General features: G+C 39.9%; 1 protein-coding gene across 2 annotated transcripts; it reads right to left on the bottom strand.

The window, feature by feature from the left end:
- On the bottom strand, positions 1,276 to 20,025 carry FAN1 (FANCD2 and FANCI associated nuclease 1). Of its 2 annotated transcripts, XM_021407588.1 has the most exons (14): positions 18,024 to 20,025; positions 13,970 to 14,110; positions 12,745 to 12,940; positions 11,441 to 11,674; positions 10,803 to 10,934; positions 9,612 to 9,720; positions 8,766 to 8,885; positions 7,751 to 7,915; positions 6,701 to 6,869; positions 6,253 to 6,356; positions 3,992 to 4,186; positions 3,520 to 3,648; positions 2,505 to 2,625; positions 1,276 to 1,499 (listed from the first exon to the last, which is right to left on the bottom strand). In XM_021407588.1, exons 1-14 carry the CDS (start codon positions 19,309 to 19,311, stop codon positions 1,450 to 1,452), a joined length of 3,153 nt encoding a protein of 1,050 aa, XP_021263263.1. In that variant the 5' UTR covers positions 19,312 to 20,025; the 3' UTR covers positions 1,276 to 1,449. The 2 variants fall into 2 exon arrangements, with proteins under 2 accessions (XP_021263263.1, XP_021263264.1); XM_021407589.1 differs by lacking the exon at positions 1,276 to 1,499 and having other exon boundaries at positions 2,324 to 2,625.

The raw sequence follows: 20,283 nt of genomic DNA on the forward strand, positions 1-20,283 counted from the left end.
CATATGTATAATATATATACATATATATATACACACACATATGTACATATATACATATATACATATATATGTATATACATATATATGTATGTGTGTGTATATATATATATATATATATATATATACACATGTAGCATGGGAGAGGGTGTTAAAAAGAAATATGCCTTTTAACATTAAAAAAACCCTGTCTAAATGCCTATTTGCCGACCAGACTTAAAAAGCAATTTTAGAACGTTCAGAAAGGAGAGTTAGGCAAGCAGAGGCTGGGATGGAGACACGCACAGGGAGAAGTGATGGGGACATCCCCAGCTGATGTGTAAGGGGACACAGGGAGGAGGGCAGCCTGTCTGCAAGTCTAACTTCCTTCTGTTTTGTATGGGCCTGTCTGATTCACAGATTGAGAGCACCTGTGAATGTTGTTTCTTCCCTTTGAGTAAGTTTAACAGCTTTTTTTTTTTTTTTTTTTTTTTTTTAATCCTTTAAATTTACTTTTGAAACAGAGGTACTAAAAGCTAACTTGAAAATATTCTCCACTCTCCACCGTTGCCTTATTGTCAGTAGGGACTGCTCTGAACATCTCTAATAGCTTTTAAAAGCAGTTTTGGTGTGCAAGTACTTAATTTCTGTGTACAAAATACTGACATACAAGTGTATATATGTGTGTGTGTGTGTATATATATGTACACATTCTCAAACTATCATTTCTGTTCACCATTTTAAACAAGAAACTATTATTGCCCTTTGGTTGTTGCAAGAGTAGAAAAGCTACAGAAAAGCTCATTATTTTTGTCTTTTTTTTAAAAAAAAATGCACTATTTTGGCTGTTACCAGCTGTTATAATCATTATTTTTTTTGTACCTACACTGTAAACATGCAGGGGGTGAAATATGAAATGCTGGTTGATACGATTGACATTTACCTCCAGTGTCACTGATTACTGCTAGGTAGAGGTCACCATGGTAGGACGACCTTATTCCCCTTTTACTGCCACGTATCAAAGCAATTCCTTTCATTCCAGAAACGCATTGAAAAAATGTCTGTGTGTGTATGTAAACCCAGGCCTGCACGTGTGTGACGTGCACCTGCCCGCAATACCACTCTGCTATTAACTGCCTTGTACTTTGAGTGAAGATGTAGCAAGTGGGGCAAAGGTTTTGGCTTACACTCAGATGGAAAGAAACATTTAAACCAAAAATTTCGAACAAATAGTTCAGCAAAGGATGATATCTTAAATTTGCCTCCAATGTAAGAGACAGGAATCTGTACCTCAAATTGCTCTAGGCAGTAGGTTTCTAATGCTGTTGCTGTGATGGCGTAGAGTTCGCTATTTCAACTGAAACTAAACCTTTGTGCCTGATAATGATTTATGGAGTAAAGTAGCAGTGCCAGGAAGATTATAAAATCCTGACGCTGAATTGTGAATGTGAAGTAAATTAGAATAAAAGAAGTTCATACCTTTCCAGAGTGAATTTCCTGTGATTTTCTTTCTTTCGCTTCCTCTAACAAAAAAAAAAAATACACATGGCTGTTTGGTTTTTTTCTCCAAGAAAAGCAGGGATGCGGCACTGAAGAAAGATGATTATGAGATCTTAATTTCTCACTGTAGTCTATTACAGCATTTGCTGTTTGCACGGTAAGCAGAATGCCTGTTATTAGAAAACGTACTCAGTGTGAGCATAAAACTCCAGAGAAAAGATGGCAGCTAAGTGTTAAAAGTGAGACCAAACTCCCCTTCCCCCCCCCCTCCCCCCGGATTGGTTTGGTTCCATTTCAGCTATTTGTGAAGGAGACCACATCAGTTTATGCAGGGCATAACTGCCTGGCATTGCAAATGAGTGCAGCAAACTTTTAACAACTCCTGTCTACTACCAGAACTATCTCCCATTTTTGCAGATAACATAGCTATGCCAGACTGAAGGAGCTATTAAATGAACTACCCTAAAAAACATAGAGCAGCAAACCAGAACAACATTAAAAAAATTGTTTTATGCCTTAATGCCATCAATGACTGGCTCTATATTTTATATTGAAATGAAAGGTTGAAATACAGGATACAGCACAGGGACAATTAATTAGAAAACAATGCTGGTCCTGGCATCCTGGAAAAGAGCTGAATGGAATGTATAATAAATATAATAATGAAGTAGATAATGAACTCAGGCTACCAAGGAACCATGGCAATCACCAGGCTTTGCTGCCCCATGTTTTTCATTGTACAGAATGTTCTCAAGAGTACCAACAATGGTACAAATGGCACTTGCAGCTGTTTCTCTTCACTGGGCAAAGGCGCTCCATTACCCTTCACAGAATAAGTTATGAAGTGTGTATAGAAGAGAATGCTTTATTCTACTGAACACAAGTGACAGACAGTAAATCGTACAGTTCTCTCAAACTATTCTTTAGACTGTTTTGTGCTCTGAGAAGCCAGAGTTGAGAACCACATCCTTAGAAACAACCAAGTTACCCTTGTGGTTAAGATAGCTTTTGTCAACTGAGGCGTTTACTTTTAGCTCCAACTGCTTGGACGTGACAAACTTCTACAGCAGCACCCAGCTTCTTCAGTTCACTCAGCCAGATCATCTGCTTGTGGGACAGGCGATCGTTGGGGCCTTTCACTTCCACCAGCTACAGAGAAATGGGGATGATTAGTTGTGTGTCTGTGTGAAAGAACTGAAAAAACATTAAATGCCACAGACGAAGAGAGTAACTCTTTTATGGCTTTTTGCAACAAAAATAATACAGATTTAACACAACAGAAGACCCGCGGGTACTCAATGATTAATTTGCGTCCCTAAGAAAAATAACAAGAAAAGCTTAACTGAAAGAGAATGAAATATTATATAGTAATTATCCACCAAAACACAGTCAGAGGAACTGGTCATAAGTAAGTGATCAGAAACTGATCATCTACCAACCTTAACTGTCACTCATCTCCAGTAACACAGTTCCAGCTTCAACTGACAGCAACATAAAGTACATCAGCTGTTTTAGAGAACTTCTGTTACGCAGCTGCGCTTTTTAAATGCATAACAAGATGCTCCAGCAGCTAAGATGCCCAGTCTTCTAGCACTATTCCACTACAACACACAATGCAAACAATGACTGTTTCCTTTTTTTTTTTTTTTTTTTTTTTTAGCAAAGAGTTCTGTAGTTGTCCTGTGTATTTTTGAGTGGTGACTTTAATACCCCTTGTGAACAGCAGTCGGGATCTGTATGGCTGATTGAATGATAACAGTTGCTTTACTGCAATTTTAACCTAAAAGGCCTATTCTGCAACAATACCTAGCCACCTCTTGCTGGTTTTTATTACATCCATTAAAGCGACACCAAAAGATGTGACAGAACATCAGGTAAGCAATCAACCACCATTTGCCATACTGCAGTTAAGAGGAGCAGCAGGTTTAGCTCCTCTACGACAGGAAAAATACTGTTAGTTTATATAGACTGACAAGTGTAAGTTGTTACATCTATCCTTAGATAGGATATCCTTAGATAGCCATCATCTATCTCCCAATGTACCTTAAAGTGATTACTGTGCGTACTCCACACAACCAGATCAGGAAGCCCCCCTCTGCAGTGGCGTAGATCTTTGGAAAGTCGCCTAAAAACACCACTCAGAAACATTCCTCCAAGGCAAGAGACAAGGCTCTGTAAGAGAAGTTCAGACAGTTGTTGACCATTTTTCACTGTCCCGTACAGCCATTTCTCAATTCTTACAAGAATATTCTTTGTCCAGTTATCCACAGCAATTTCCCCTCTGTGTTCTTCACAATTGTTGTAGGAAAAGTGACCATATCAGAAAAGGGAAACAGTACTTTTAGCATTAGTGAGAATTGTGCTGAAGTCCCCACTCAGTTCCTCCCTCACCATCAATGAGGGAGCAATTTGATTTCTCAGTGCCTCAGGTCAAGCTTACTCATTTTATGAGCATTCTGAAGCCCTGTGTGAGCTTAATAAAACACAGTGCCCATTCTGGACAGCAGTTATTTACCTGAACTTGCTGGAGCGAATTAAAAAGTCCCCAGCTAACCAGTGCTGCTGCTTTTCCCTCCTGAGTGGTCCAGATGTCAGCAATCAAGCTTGCCAGGGTCTCCGAGGAAGCTATGTGAAGCTGCTGGAGCCTGGCCTCAATGGCATCCCTCCTGTTCTCGTAGAAGCAGTCAGTGTACAAATCCAGGGGGAACGTCTGCATGACAAGGCAAACACAATGCTGAGGACCTGCTGGCAAAGCAGCAATTCCACGAACGACAGTGCCCTACTTTATACTTCTTTTCATCTGAACTACCACTTTGTTTACAGAAAATTTAACTCAAACGTATCCACCTCAATTTAACAGGAAGAAGTTTGTATATTATAACAAATAACAGTTGGTGTCAGTGCAGCAAACACTGGCCCCATTTTAGCCCATGCTGTTGGTTTTTTTTGACCTCTAGTCAGAGATCCCTTCAATTTATAGAAAACAAAGAGCTTGTGCTCACCTAACTCCCGAGCACTATTGCTGTAGTTGGGAACTGGAATCAGGATCAAGGCGGCTCAGGTACAGGGAACAAGGGCGGAGGAGAACAAAGCAGCAGCAAAACTAGGGATTATTACGCCCTATGCCTCTTAAAAGCAAAGAGACTTACAGCGTGCTCTAAACGCATTACAGTACAAAATGTCATTGCAACTATTATTCAGTTGGAAACCTGGGCAGAAACAGCCAGCAAGTAGCTGAGTGCCATTCCAGCTTTTAACTCAGATTCAGAGCGCTTGTAGAACAGCAAATTTCAGCCTTCCTTACACAAACTGCTGCCACAGCTAATGCCAGGAAATGCAGCCTAAAAACAGTATGGGAGAGCCACGTGTGACTTCAGCTCACTCTTTTTCATGCCTAAGGCTCACGATAGCTTTGCTCTGCATTAATAAATAAAATCTAGCTAAAAAAAAAAAAAGCAGGACGTAAACAGGATTTTAATGTGCAGGCTCAAGAGTACATAAAATTAATTTTTTTTTCCCCCTCACAAAGCATATCTGCATTCATATAACTATGCATCTTGTAAGACTAGAAGGTACTCCAGAAGAAGAGTTATTTGTTCAGTCTTTGGAGCTACACCCTCAGCAGCAGTGCACTTGTCCTGTCTGTGAGCCTGCAAATACCTTAATGTCCCACCTCAACCTTCCAAAGCTACACGGCCAACCAGGTCTTAGCTTATTCTGCAAACAGTACTCAACCCCATACAGACTTGGTCATACACAAACAGGAAGCAACTTGTAAAAGACATTTCAAAGAACAGCCATTGCTCTGTAGAAAGATGCTTCTTGCCACTGAGCAGCTCTCCACAGGTATGACCAAGAACATAATTCCAGTTTTTGTGGCTTAAGGAATTATTTCAAGAATTGACTGTATAGATACACACTCATAAGTCAACCCAAAACAAAGAAACAAGTTGAGCTTCCGCTTTGAGAGGCTCATGCAGCCATAGTTCTGAACTTAATCCTTCTGGCCTAATACAAACCATCAATTCACTAGGTTTTCACATCATTTGAGCTCCAACTCCCCAGTTATAAAGAAATATTTGCAGTATTCACTAAAGAGATAGTAAGGGAGATAAGTAAGGTGGGGCAGGGCAGATGGGGGTGGACGTTAACAAATCTGAAAACTTAAATTAAAGGGAAATGCATTTCCCTTTAAAGATTATTGAAAAAAATATATTAAAAATATATTTTTTGATCACAGAATCACTCAGGTTGGAAAAGACCTTCAAGATCATCAAGGAAGTTTTTCACACAGAGGTTGGTGATGCACTGGAACAGGTTGCCCAGGGAGGTTGTGGACGCCCCGTCCCTGGAGGTGTTCAAGGCCAGGCTGGATGTGGCTCTGGGCAGCCTGGTCCAGTGGTTGGTGACCCTGCACTCATCAGGGGGGTTGAAACCTGATGATCTTTCAGGTCCTCTTCAACCCAGGCCATTCTATGATTCTATGATTATGATGGACACTTCAACCAGTGAGCTCAGATACAGGACATCTGCATTTAACCCAATGAATCCCACCCCATCTGACAGTCAGTCCAGACTTACATGGCACTCAGTCACTGAGGAGTCCTTTAGCAACAAGCCCCTTGTAACTGCACAAAACAAGTAATGCCAAGTCATGTCTGAAAAGTCCCTCAGAATAAAACGTGAATCCAATCCAGAATAAGAGTGTTAACATGGCCACAGAACCTACAGCAGTGTGGGTAAAGGAATTAACTGAACACAGCCTTTCAAAAATACCTGATAGGAATTTCTGAAGACATCAGGTATGTCATCCATGAAAATGATATCCCACATTAGAATACCATACAGTGTAATAAATGTTGAACCTTCTCCATGAATACCTGAAAAGCAAAATTTAAAAATACAAGTATTTCAACCACAAAAAAATCATTAACTTCTACAGCAACTTCATATGAAGTTCACGGATCAGAAAGGCAAAAGAAGTGATTTTCTAAGGAGTTAAAGAAGACTTTTTTTCCCCCCCCTAACAAACACACTTCAAAACTGCCTTCTGCTCATGAAGACGGCAATAGCTAAAGGCCAGGAAGGTCAGATGGAAAATACACAGACCATTTTGGGGAGGAAATACAATCAGACTAAAAATGAGTCTAATTAATTACCTAAACTGCTTAGTAAATTGGTTCTTTGCTCCCACAGTTACTGTATAAAAAAGAGTTACCATTACCCTGATCAAAGCCATTCTGCCTGTAATGAGTTAATGCAAGCTCCTCAACTGAACACATGACTGTGGATACACTGCAGTCTTTGCTTCCTTCCTCATCACCAATATCCTCCATTAGAAACACAGATTTTCCCAATCTTGTCTGAGGACACATCTTTCCCTTGATTGTAACCTGAAAATATTAAAACAGCTAGTTACATCCCAGCATCACATTTAAAAATCCTCAGCCTAGACATCTGAAACTCTTCTATGAAAATATGGTTTTTTTGCTTTTTGTTTTTTGTTTTTTTTTAAGACCATAACAAGATTACTACCAAAAGTAAACCATGTAAAATTTAGCTGGTCATTCTCCAAAAGTCATTCTGTCAAAAGCAAATCAGCTTTTATAGACTGACAAATTTTTAAGAAAAAAATATCTCCCAAAAATGCTGAACAGAAGGAAACGTTACTATTTCCATCTGCAAATCCAGGAAGAAAGAATACAGACAACTGAGGAGGCAGATTCTGGCCTGAGATGAGCAGGGCAAAAGGGAGGTAATGCTGAGGGAGAAAGGCGCTCTGCTCTGACTTTGCCTGGACACAAATCTCTTTGCAACAGTAGGGAAAAGAATGGGTTAAAAAGAAACACTGCAATATGATGAAAGTGTATTATATTGCATAGTTGTATTGTGTATATTTGTGAAAAATAAATCCTTGCATCTTCTTGTGCCATTAACCTTGTGCTCGCAACATCCAATTACTTTTTCTCACATACAGAATGCCTGAAGACATCAGCAGCAACACACAGACTTCTTGCTCAGACTCTGACTTCCATTAGAAAAGTTCTGAGGGTGTTAGTGGTAAATTAATGGGGTTTATATGCGGTAAGATTTGTACAAGAGTATTTTGTAAATTACATTTTTGTTTCAGAAACACGTGTATTCACTTTCCTGCAGCATGAGTAAGCCAGCGGTTGGTAAACAGCACATGTTGACAGGCTCCCACATCACTTGTCAGAATAGAAGAGGCTTATGGAGTTCATATGTCTCAGAAGCACCCCGTATCTTTACTTACGTGTGTCACGTCTTCCACAGTTATGTCTGGCAAATCATGAAACAGGCATCTGAACTGCCTGCAGCTCGGCGAGTCTCTGATGCGCAGGGCCCGCTGGTAGAGAGCGAGACGATGCCCTGTCCGCACAAATGGGTCAGCCAGTCCATTCCTAATGCAGTCAATGGCCTAGCAAAGAGCGAGGTAACAAGCAGTAACTTAGAAAGGCTAACACAGATCTGCCTGTTCTTAGCAAGCCCAAAGGACTAATTGATTTAGGGAGTATATGAACAGAAAAACACAGCATGTAAGATGGGGCCATGTTTTGTACATATGTAATGAAGTTTTATTTTATCATTTCATTTTGCATTGGAAGGCCTCTGTATTCAAATTTTATGTGCACTAGAAAGGAATTATTCTCCATTTGCACTGATCAGTGTAAGACTGAATACGTTTAAATTCTACGTAAGTGACCAGAAAAAAAGTTAGCTCTCAAGCAAATCAGTTTAATACTTTTAAGCCAGTTTCTTAACAGTACTTAATAAGAAAACTGAAGGACCAGATTAGTTGCGCAAGAATGTACACACAGAACAAATTTTAGACAAATGCACAACTGCACTGAAGAAGATCCAGGGCTAATTCAGTAATTAAAAAAATTATTTCAAATTATGGTTCTGATTTACTCTCTTTCTGGGACTTGGGAAAGGCACTTTGTCCAAATATATAAAGGAGGAACGGAGACTAACTACTCTTCCTCTATACAATTTCTAGTTTGGAATTTGGAAAAAGCCTGATGTGAAGTTGCAAGATGCAGAAGAGACACTGCAGAAACTAGACAACCTATGATATTTTTTCTTTTTAACAATTTCATACCTTAAACGCAACATAAAACATGGAGAAATTGGTTACCTAACTTTGGGATTCCTAACATCTGCATTTTCAGAAGAGCCTATCCAGCTGCTCCTTTCATGAAATAATGCATTTTTAAGATGTTTCCGCACAGTGCCTGCAGTCATACACCACACGGTTGGAAAGATACCTTCTTAGTGTTTTTCAAGTGCTGATGTAAATTCAGAGCTAGGCGATCCCACCACCGCCCTCTGCTGTCAGTACAATATACATCCTGAGACAAAAGCGCCTGCAGCTCCTGCACTGCTGCCTGTAGCAACGGAAGTATATCTTCATTAGCAAAGTTAGAAAACCAAGCTGAAGTTCCATTATATAATTTGCTTATCATTTTCCTTTCTAACTGGGTACTATAAAAACTTCGCATGATTCAAACAATATTTTTTACTTCTGCATTCAGTTGCCTGGGTATATTTTAGGAACTATTTTTACATAAACGTAAAGGTTAGCTAACTAAAATAAAATATTTTGGTCCTTTTAAATTTATTTTTGTATATGAAAAAGGCCTGAATACTACTTGTTTCTTTTCCTGGAGAGGCAAAGTCTTTTTTAGAATAATCTGTTTTGCTGTATCACAAAAATCAGAGGCCTTTGGAGAACTTGATACCTCAGGTGAAGTGGCCAGGGATTCCACAAAAGATTTTTCTTCCATGATTTTTCATTTTTAAAGGTAACAATCAAAGTAGTGAAACACAGATACTTTGAAACAATGAAATGTCTCAGAAACAATCTTATGGCATATTACGCATGGCAAATCTCTGAAGTGCGAGCATAAATCAAAACAATTTTTAAAATCCAGGCTTCCTCCAATAGCTTCTAAAACAGCAAAAAAAAAAAAAAGACACACTGCATACTTAAAAGTAACAGAAGTGTAGGAAGCTATGGCAAATATCATCACCATTTTCCATCCATATCAGAAATACAAAGCGATGCATAATGCTACATTTAAAGTGTTCTGCTGTTCACCTCACCACTTTACCTCATACATGTGAAGTCTCTGCAAAATTTCAACACCTTGAGAAAGTATCCTTGTGTATTTCCAGCCAACTGTGAAATGTCGCAGATACTCAGGTAGAACTCTGTGATAGCTGAAAAGTCAGAGTAGCTCAGGAGATCCATTTTAATTAATCTTAAAACACCCTTACAAAAATATTAGAAATAAAGCATTCCAAACATGAAATGGCTCACATTTGAACTGAGTATTACAGCTGCAAAGTCAAGAACCCAAAGGTAAGGTAAGCTAGATAGCAAGCTGCACTTGTGTCACATATTTTTTTGATTCAAGAGCAGAGGGATTATTAATTAATAACTTCTGTATCAGATACAAAAGAATAAGCTATAAACATCATGTTTCCTTACTGCCAACTTGTTCTCTGAAGTCAGAAGGTTAACTTCAGAAACTCAGCTGAACAAAAGGAAAAGGCCATAACAGGCACTTCCGACTTGGAGGAAGATTAAGGCCTTCTGGGCAGGCACCTCTATGTTTCAAGACATTACTGAAATATTTAAATAGGTTTTTCCACTGCCTTCCATATGAAATAGAACAGACCTCCACATGACTCTCTACAAATACTATTTTAAATCAGTTGCAATGACAATGAATACAATGTCAAATTTAACGCTTTAACTTTCAGTGCATCATTAAGCCAGAAATCAAAATAATTAAAACAATAACCAATGAAAGATGTTTCAAAAACAGTACACATTACTTCAGTTCTCATATCTTTAGTAATGTTTCTTGAATGACACACTCCTGGAAGTTTCAACAGATGAATAACCCAGTGCGTTTTCCCATAACCTCTGCAACATTCTTTTGTTCACAGTGAATTTTAAACTCTGCTGATTGTTATTGGTCTAAAAGCCAGAAAACCAAACTACGACAAGGGAAAAATAAGGCTCTTGTTCTTCCATGCTGGCATGTAGAACAGAAATGTCTGAGTGCCTTATCCATGCCTACCAATTCATTCCCAAGGCTTTAGAAGAAAAGGCTTTTTCACGTATAGCACTTAAAAGCTAAACAAACAGTCAGGAAGTTCAAAGCTTTCAGGAACATTAAAGCTTCTTAACATTATTAGGCTTGAATAAGTTTAAAAGCCTCTCTCCAAGCCAAAAGTAAGACAAGACACTTAATAGTCGCATGTGAACACTATAGCAGTTTCCAGTTTACTACCTCAAAGAGGGGTGATTTTTCAGATTATTCCAGGTTTCTTTTGCACACATATACAGATGATTAGCTTCTTCCCAGTTCCCATTTACCATTGCAGTGGCTATATCATTTGACAAATGAGCAGCAGTTGCATATCTAAGGGAACAAAAACATAATCACTGCTTTAGAATCAAGAAGCATTTATAGTTAAAATAAATCAACTCCTTCATACAATACTTTCTGAAAACTCCCTTCCAGTCTCCAAAGACACTGAACCAACGCAGTCAACTTTAGTCTTAATCTTGTACAATCAGCAGAGATGCAGATGTTACATTTTAAAGTATTTATAAAACCAGATGACTTTTTTTTTTTTTAGTTTTGTTCAGGGTTCTTTCTAATAATCACCACAGCAATGTCAGAAACAACTTTCATCAGCAGATGGCCATTAAGCAAATAAATATGCTATTTTGGTTCAAAGTACAAGCTATTGTGAATTACAAGTCTTACCTGGATACAGAAAAGCATCTTAAATCACTGCAAAAGTGCAATTCCACTTATTCACATCTGTAGTTCTACATAAGTATCTTATTTGCATACATAAGTACTGTAGTAAAGCTTTTCTACAAGAAAACAGACTTCCAAATTGCCAAAGCTCCTCCTACCTGATAAGATCTTCTCTGTCCTGAAAGACTTGTGTTTTCCTATTTACAGCATAACTGGGGAATACCATGCGTCCCATGTTTACCATAAGAACTGTGAAGAGCTGGCTTTGACCAGCACTACCAGCCTCTTCATCCTCCACTGACTCAGACAGTGAAAACAGCAGCAGGATTCGAGAAAAGACAGCTCGAGGGGCTTTACATACTCTCACCAATCTGCCAGCCAGATCCTTTGCCCTGGAAGAACAAATAAAGTGATTATACCAATTGTTTTTCCCATCACTGATAAAAATTCAATATATTAAGTATGAGAACTGTTTTGTTCTCACATTATCTACTGTATAAACTCCATTTTCAAAGAATGTCCTGAGTTGGAAGGGACCCAGAAGTCCAGGCTCCACACAGGACCACCCAAAATTCAAAGCCTATGTCTGAGAGCTGATCCAAATACTCCTGGAACTCCAGCAGCTTGGGGCTGTGACCACTGCCCTGGGGAGCTTGTTCCATGCCCAACCACTCCTGCAGATTTTCCCCCAAAAAAGCCCCTTGAGAAACAACATAGAATACATAACCTATAGTGAAAAGCTAGATAAACGCATTAACCGATCAAAAGCGTAAGGACCAAACCTCAAGTAGGATACAATTGGAACTAACTGCCATTTGAGTGCAACCACTCCCGTTGCTAGACCAGGTATTGCCAACACGCATCAAGATGTGGTTAGCTGTTAGAGCAACGATTGAAGATCACAATTTGAGATCCTGTGATTTAGAATCTTCATAAAGTCTTTTCATACAAGACAAGATTTGTTACTTCTGCACATGGCAGCACAGATTTATACAAGGTTTCTTCTAACCTTAGAGAACAACTAGTATTTTAGCTGTCAACTACAGAGAAAAGCAGTACCTTCCCAAAGCTGATACAATTAAGCAAGAAACTACCAGCCTCGTTTCTCTCAGAGTGGGGTTGAGGAGAGGAATCTAAGTTTACCAAGTTCCTTTCCATCTCCTGAAGACATTTTTTCTTAACCTTCTTTCATACAGTTTAAGCCAAAAAAGAGAGATAATAATGCCCACAGCAGAAAAGCATGACACTGTTTTAAAAAGGGCCTGATTCTTCCCCTTTTGTCTGATCCAGAAATGAGAAGTCAGTAGACAGTGAATCAATTTAATGCTACCTTTTTTTTTTTTTTTTAAATATTTGAATTGACTAAATGCATTCCTCTCTTCAAAAGGCATGTTGATTGAGTTCCTCAAAGGATAACTTACAATCACTTGCAAAACTTAACTATAAACAGCTTAAGAGGTACCTTTTCAAAATAACAGTCCCAATACCAGCCTGATTCCTGCTGAAGACTGAACGTTGCTTTGCCAACCTCAAGAAATCATCCACAAGTTGTTGTTTCTGACCATTTGGGTTTGGTAAGTGAAAGATCTTTGCTAATGATTTTAGCTCAGGGGCAGAAAGCAAATCCAAACCTTCACACAAGTCTTCCAGTTCAGATTCTAGAAATAAAACGATCCACATACATTCATTATGTATTAGACATACACACTCAAGCAACAGTTCAAAGCATAGCACACTGATATAACCTAATAGTAATTCAATGATTTAGATTCTTCAGAAATATATTACTGATGCTACCCAGTCCAGCTTGAAATTCATTATATTCAAAGATCCAGTCTGAAGGAATGGAATAATCAGAAAAATCCCTTGGTAAAGCAAAGCAAGGCAAACACAAAGAAATTTTGCTGGGTTACAAAAACTGCTGCTCAGGAAGAACCTATCTCTTCCTGATGATTGAAATTGTTTGCCCAATGCAAAAACAAATGGACTGCCAGGGAGCAGCATGAGCACGGCTGCTTGACAGGGAGCAGTCAGTCAGGAGTCTAGGGTGATCACAGCATGGGCAGTGCCTTCACCATCCCCCCGTGCATCCCACCATAAATGAGAGAATGGGCAGATCAAAAGTCCTGATAACAGTCTCTACTGGCAGCCCCAGGAAAGACAAGATGATGGTTCACCTAAAAGATGAGCCAGACTTTGGGTTACAGTTAAGGCTACAGTTTAGGTCTGAGACCCATCCACAGCACGTGGCCATAGATAAGACTGGAAACAAGCAACTGGGAGCACTGGTTGGAGGTCCACCCTGCAAACCATGACAGAGCTGAAGAAGGTAAACTTGCAAGACAGCTCCTGGCAGAACTGAGAGATACTAACCAGAGCTCCTGGACCAACGTGCAGATGGTGCACAGCTCAGGGTCCAAGATGAGGCTGATGAGGCCAAGTAAGGCCTACGGTTACATCAGTGGCACTGACAGTCATTCATTTCTCCCTACTATCTACCATGCACTAACTGCTTTTATCATTAATGCAACATAACATAGGGCTCATGGACCCAAAACCTTTAGTTACTCTGCTCCTCTAATTCTCTTCTCACAGGAAGGACAAGCACACAGCTCATTAGATGCTAGTATGTCACAACTCCATATTTTATTTATAATACTTTTAACACTTACTAATGCTGGCCATACCTGTTTGCAGAAATCTGGCTTCAACCAATTCTTCAATTATTGGTGACAAATCCATAGCTATCTCTCCATATTCAATTTTGTTCACTTTTAACCAGTTCAGCTTACGTTGAAAAAGTCTCACATATAATTTCTGCCCACCAACTGCAAGTTTTAGTTAAAACAAGGAAGGAAAACAAGAAAATTAAATTCTAGAACCTGACACTATGCATACTCAGTACCTTACCTACAAAAAGAACTTAGATGCAGATATCCTCTAAAACACATTTTAAACCTGCCTGCGTTCTAAAGACAAACTTGGTAAAATAACAGAAACTACTTTTCAAAGTAATAACTGCTCATTAGAATCTTTAATAGATAACAGTAATTACCACAATGTATTTGGTAGATAATTAACATTGCTGCAGTGTATTTTGGTCACACTTACCCTTTAAGGAATAATTTACTGTCTAGAAAAAGGCAATTTTATTTTTCAAACCGTGTGATATTAAATAGATCTTTTTGCTTTCTTTAACACTCAGTCAATAACTAACCGCCCGATGATAGAAGAACAAAAGAAGTTGCAGAGTGCTTTCAGAATCACAATACATCTTGAGAGACGCGGTTTAGTGGGGTTGTTGGTGGTAGGTGCATGGTTGGACTGGATGACCTTGCAGGTCTTTTCCAACCCAGCTAATTCTATGATCTCAGTGTATTTGTCTTCAGACTCTTATTTTTAACCAAAGACATATTAGCTTTACTGGTACATCCACTGGAGACAAGGAGTAAAAAAAAAAAAACCAACCAAAAAACTCTTTTTGAGGTTTTATCAGGGAAGATTTCACTTAAAGCAACTTTAAAAAATACTTTGAAATTACTAATAATGCTGCAATTCAAGCAAACAATAACTTACTACATCTTTGCTGAAAATTGCCTAGTCACTGTTACTACTTTCAGCACCTTTTTAAATACCTATCTCACTCCTCAGCCCTCATTAACTCCTAACTTGTTTATCCCTGTTTGCTGCTGATGAACTGAAACTGATTCTTAATAAACACAGACACTGGAACATTACCAGACCTAGATGTATTTAAGAAATGAGAATTGATTTTACATGCTTATTTAACCGTTCTCTTGTCCTTAAGCAGACTTCTTTAGCCTTTTTTTAATAGAATGTTTCCAGGATCAATTCACTGACACAACTACATTCAGACACTTTAGCTTGTTATTTTCTCTGTAGGGTTATCTCCCCATTTTGAAAATCTAGAAGAAAGAGTAACACACATCCTTTCTCCACAACATGGAAACTGACCAAAATTGGCCTGCAATTCAGGAAAGGCATGTGAGGACTGCTTCCTCTCTAAAGGATTTGAGTAACAAATATAAAATAAAAATGAATAATGAATGAACAACATATAACAATTTAAAAAAGTGTATGTACTTTTTCTTGTTATAACTGAGAAGCAACACTTGCTTGGGTAGAAACTACTAATGTGGAACAAATATCCCATCTACCTGAATTTTTAAAGTATTGTGTCCAAGGTTTCTTGAAGGTAAAGATGTTCCACCACTTGTCCAGAATTCATTATCTATTGACAATGCTATCTGACCACATCTCTTGTGCTGCTGGCTCATCTTCCCTTGCAGACTGGCCTTTGCTGATTCCCGATAAATACAGTCCTATGTTATCATCTCATCTTACCTATGATAGATTGAACTTATATTAGCACTATTTTTTAAGTGTTCAATGTTACTGCATTTAATTATTACAATACAATCAAGAATAATTTAATTGTAATGAGGTAATCACGGCAGAAATGCTTAAGTGTAGATGTCTACCTCCTCCCCTGGAGTTTCTTTACTTTTTTAACAATCATCTCTGCAAGTGGTTGGAGTCAACTCAGCTGACTTTTCCACTAGGACAGATGAATAATGCTTACGTGGTCTTCCAGCTGCTGAACTTACAGCCAAAAAGGCCTTTTCTGCAGGATGTCTGACCACAGCTTAAGAGCTCCCCTAAGGGGACAGGTATGTGTTTACTTTTTTTTTTTTTTTAAAAAGGAACTGAGACTACTCATCAGGGCGCTATTTTTCCTAAAAAGCATAAACAAACACGGCTCCATTTTTGTCATCCAGCACTCTGTAATAAAAACCTTGTAATGTCATATGCACTAACCCAATATCACACTGTTATTCTCCACATCTACATAAGCCATTAGAAATAACTTTGTTGACAGCCTCCCACTGGGCTTGGAAAAATTTCTCACAATTGCTAGTCGTAATTCATGACCTTGATACTCTCTTTTGTAATGCCTTGTGGTGTCAATCTACAGTATTGTTGGGACTTTCCAGAAACAAACATTAAAGAACACAGAGCTCTAAATAATTAGGATAGCTTTCTTCCAGTCTGCAATAAGACAAAAATGGGGAAACAGCTGGTCTAAAGACTGTATGCTAGTGCAGAAAAAAATGGAATATAATCTCCAGAGAGGAAAAACAGCAAGATCTATGCCAGTTTCAAAATACTAGTCTTCTTCGATGTGATGCATTCCACAGTCCACTAGCTAAACACAACACATCACTAAGTGCAGAATGCTTCCCAACTGATTTTTTTTTTTCCCCCACCAGCAGACATGCATGTAACTGCTTGGCAGTTTTGCACATTCAGCTCAGACGCACAGAGATCATAAGTGAAGGAACATACAAATATTTTGTCGGGTAGCTGTGTACCTACTGTGTACCACAGTAGCTGAAAACAGCACAGATGGCTATGGCTGCAATGCTCTGAGATAAGAGTTTTCTTCTGCTTACTAGAAGCTTATTTCTATTTTGATGCTCCAAGTTCGCAACTCAGAAGTACTGGTAAAACTATTCTTAATTACAACTTACAACAAATTAAAAACATACGTGTAAATTTGGAGGGACAGTTTTAACTCAGGTTAAATTCTGCCCTTTTTACAGTAGGATTCAAGCAACATTTCTGCTTTGACTCTTGCCTAAATACATTGGGTTTAAATCTCAAACATCACGGCTCATGAGAGTTAAAAGCACTAAGCAACTTGCAAGAAAATGACTGCTAATTAGCAGTTAGCATTCAAAATTGCTGCATAATAATCATAGAATCACAGAATGGCCTGGGTTGAAAAGGACCTCAAAGATCATCGAGTTTCAACTCCCCTGCTAAGTGCAGGGTCGCCAACCACTAGACCAGGCTGCCCAGAGCCACGTCCAGCCTGGCCTTGAACGCCTCCAGGGACGGGGCGTCCACAACCTCCCTGGGCAACCTGTTCCAGTGTGTCACCACCCTCTGTGTGAAAAACTTCCTCCTAATATCTAACCTACATCTCACCTGTCTCAGCTTAAAACCATTCCCCCTTGTCCTATCGCTATCTACCCTCACAATTGATCCCCCTCCTGTTTATATGCTCCCTTCAAGTATTGGAAGGCCACAATGAGGTCTCCCCGGAGCCTTCTCTTCTCCAAACTGAACAAGCCCAGTTCCCTCAACCCTTCCTCATAGGAGAGGTGCTCCAGCCCTCTGATCATCATCATAATAATTGGGATAACCATGTATTCAAACGAAGCATGAAAGTCATCCAGAAACACATGAAACTAGAGCTCAGAAACACCATTTCAGAACTATTTTTTTTCCAAGGTCTACATGTATAGCACAGACCTCTTTGTAACCCCATTTTACAGAATTTCCATGGGTATTATTCATAAAAACCTCAGTGTTAACTTCCTGTGAATTGAAGTTTAAATGCTGAAGCAAGTTGAGACTAAAAAAAAAAAAATACTTTCCATTTTAAGCTACAGAAATATGCACAATCATATTTTTCTAAAATTCTCTCCTTCCTTCACCCATGTCTTCCCTGTTTATGATTACGTTCCATTAAAGCAGCATTAGGTAAGTTTACCTGCAGGAAGCTCCTAGAGGGACATGTCTCCTGAGAAAAGGGATTTTCTCCCATTAAGTTTAACAAGCTGAATTGCCTGTTGGTATAGTGCTCTTCACTCAAAGCTATGAAACAGTTCTCTCTACGAAAGACAGCATGACATTATAAAAACGGAAGGATACCTGATAATTGGCAGAACTTAGTAATAATGTTCATATCTTCATCATCAAAAAGTCTCATATCATCTTCATTCTCCAAGACCGCCCGCAACACCATTAAAAAGTTTCGGAGGTAATATGGGTGACCAGGAGAGCTAACCTCATTTATTTTATCTAAAATATCACCAATGGAATTTTGAGACTCCACCTTTTCCACAGTTTCTGATAAATTATGATTAAACTCATAATTAAAATCTTCAAGAACTTCCACAGGAAGTACCTGTTCATCACTGTCATTAAAGCAGCTTTGTGTACTATAGTTCACTTTCGTCTCTGAAGACAGAACATGCTGAGCACGAAGCTGAGCCTTTACCTCTGAACTGCTGACCAGCTCTGCTGAGGTACAAACAGCCAGATGTGTTTCAGAATTACTGGGACTGAGCACCACACCTTTAGATCTAGTTCCCACTCTGAAGTTCCTCGTACCAAACAGTACTCTTTTGCTGTTATCAGCTGGCAATGATATCTGAACAACATCCATAAGATCTCCCCTATTATATTTGTTTATTTCAGCTTGAAATTCAGATTCCTTTTCTGAGGGATTTAGTTCCTCGTGTGCACTCTGAACAAGCTCATTTTCTTTCTGAGAGCTACTCCCAACACAAATCTCATCAGCAACATCATCCAGCGCTGCAGCACTTTCGCACATGCTGTGCACAGCTGGAGGTGAAGAGTCAATCTCTTTATACACGATCTGTTTTCCTCTCTGGACACAGCGTCTTCTGGACAGTTTAGATGACAAGCTTCCCAAAGAGACGACTTTAACTGTTTGCTCCTGTGGCTCATTGTAAACATTACTGATTGAACCCTTATTGCTAAAATAAGGACTAATCTGTTGCATTGCACTCCCTTCTGTTTTCAACACGCTGCTTTTGGAAGGACTTGTTCTTATATTTGAGAGTTTTGAGAAATAAGGGCTGGAATTATTGCTCACGTGTGCACCTGGAAGACTCTCAGCGGTAACGGAGCTGAGCGTTGCATCACCACCACCCAGCGCAGCGCGGCCGCTCTGACACACCTCGTCCATGTGCTCATTAATTCCGTACCTCGGCACCATTTGCCCACACATGGGACAGGTAACTTTGGCAGGGGGAGCGTTGTTAAAAAACGAAATAATAGAGGAGGATCGCGGAGGTATAGTGGGCGTTCCTTTATCTTCCACTTTCTTTGCCGTTTCTTTTTTTTTCTTCTTTCCACTCGGTGACAAAGCAATTTGGGATTTTCTCCTTCCTGAAGACCTGGATTCGGACATGATGGAACTTCAGAGCCTTTCCATGGCACAGGCAGCTTCAGTCAGGGCATACTTGCTCCTTCTGCCACAGTTTAACGGGGGGGAGGGGGGGAGAAAGAGAGACTACGTCTGGCTTAGCACGACCCATCCGTAACCCTCCGCCTCGTACCGCTCCTCCGGCGCCTTCACGGCTCTTCCGAGCACGCCGAGTACCCCCGCGCACCGCTCCGCAGCCGAGCGTCCCCGCGCCGGGCGCTGAGGGCCGGCCCACGCCGCCTGAGGCCCAACGGCCGCCGCACGCGCTGAGGGAGCCGCCCGCCGTCAGTCCGCGCAGCGCAGCGCCGAGCGGCCGGCAGGCACGGGAAGCCGAGCGCAGAGCGGGAGCCGGCAGGGGCAGCGCGAGGGGCACGGCCCGCAGCCGGGAAATCCCGTCAGGGCCACGGCTGAAAAACGCCCGCGAAACTTCTGAGTAAATTACAGTAGTCTCTCCTCGGACCAACGTTTACCAGTACCGCCGAAATACGTCTACCTTGATAAAAACACTTTAAGTACAATAGCAGCTGCTGCCTTTGAGTTATGCTGCCTTAAAATCAGCTGTGGGGTCCCTGCTTCACGCTCGTGGCTTCTCCCTCCTCAGAGAGGAATCGGCTCCTGGCGGAGTCCACCACTGTGACTGTGCAGGAGTGGTACAGCTGAAGCAGTGTTAAAATTAAAAAAAAAAGCAAATAACCTGTGTTAAAAAAGAGCTATGTTAATATACATCTTCAATAGCTAATCATTTGTTTGCTATGCATTTTTGAAGGGAAGTAGTCCTTGCATTGCTCACAAGACTGGGAAAAGGTAGAGGCAATCACACACTTCAAGGAAACTTGCATCCTGAAGTGGCCTTAAGGTTTTAATCCCAGAACAGGCACATATTCAACTACAGAGTCGCGTCCCTAGAGTACAAGTTGAAAATTTAAGCTACAATAAATACTGTTACACTTCTACCAT

This window comes from Numida meleagris, chromosome 9, assembly GCF_002078875.1.
Source record: "Numida meleagris isolate 19003 breed g44 Domestic line chromosome 9, NumMel1.0, whole genome shotgun sequence".
Classification (NCBI taxonomy): Eukaryota; Metazoa; Chordata; class Aves; order Galliformes; family Numididae; genus Numida; species Numida meleagris.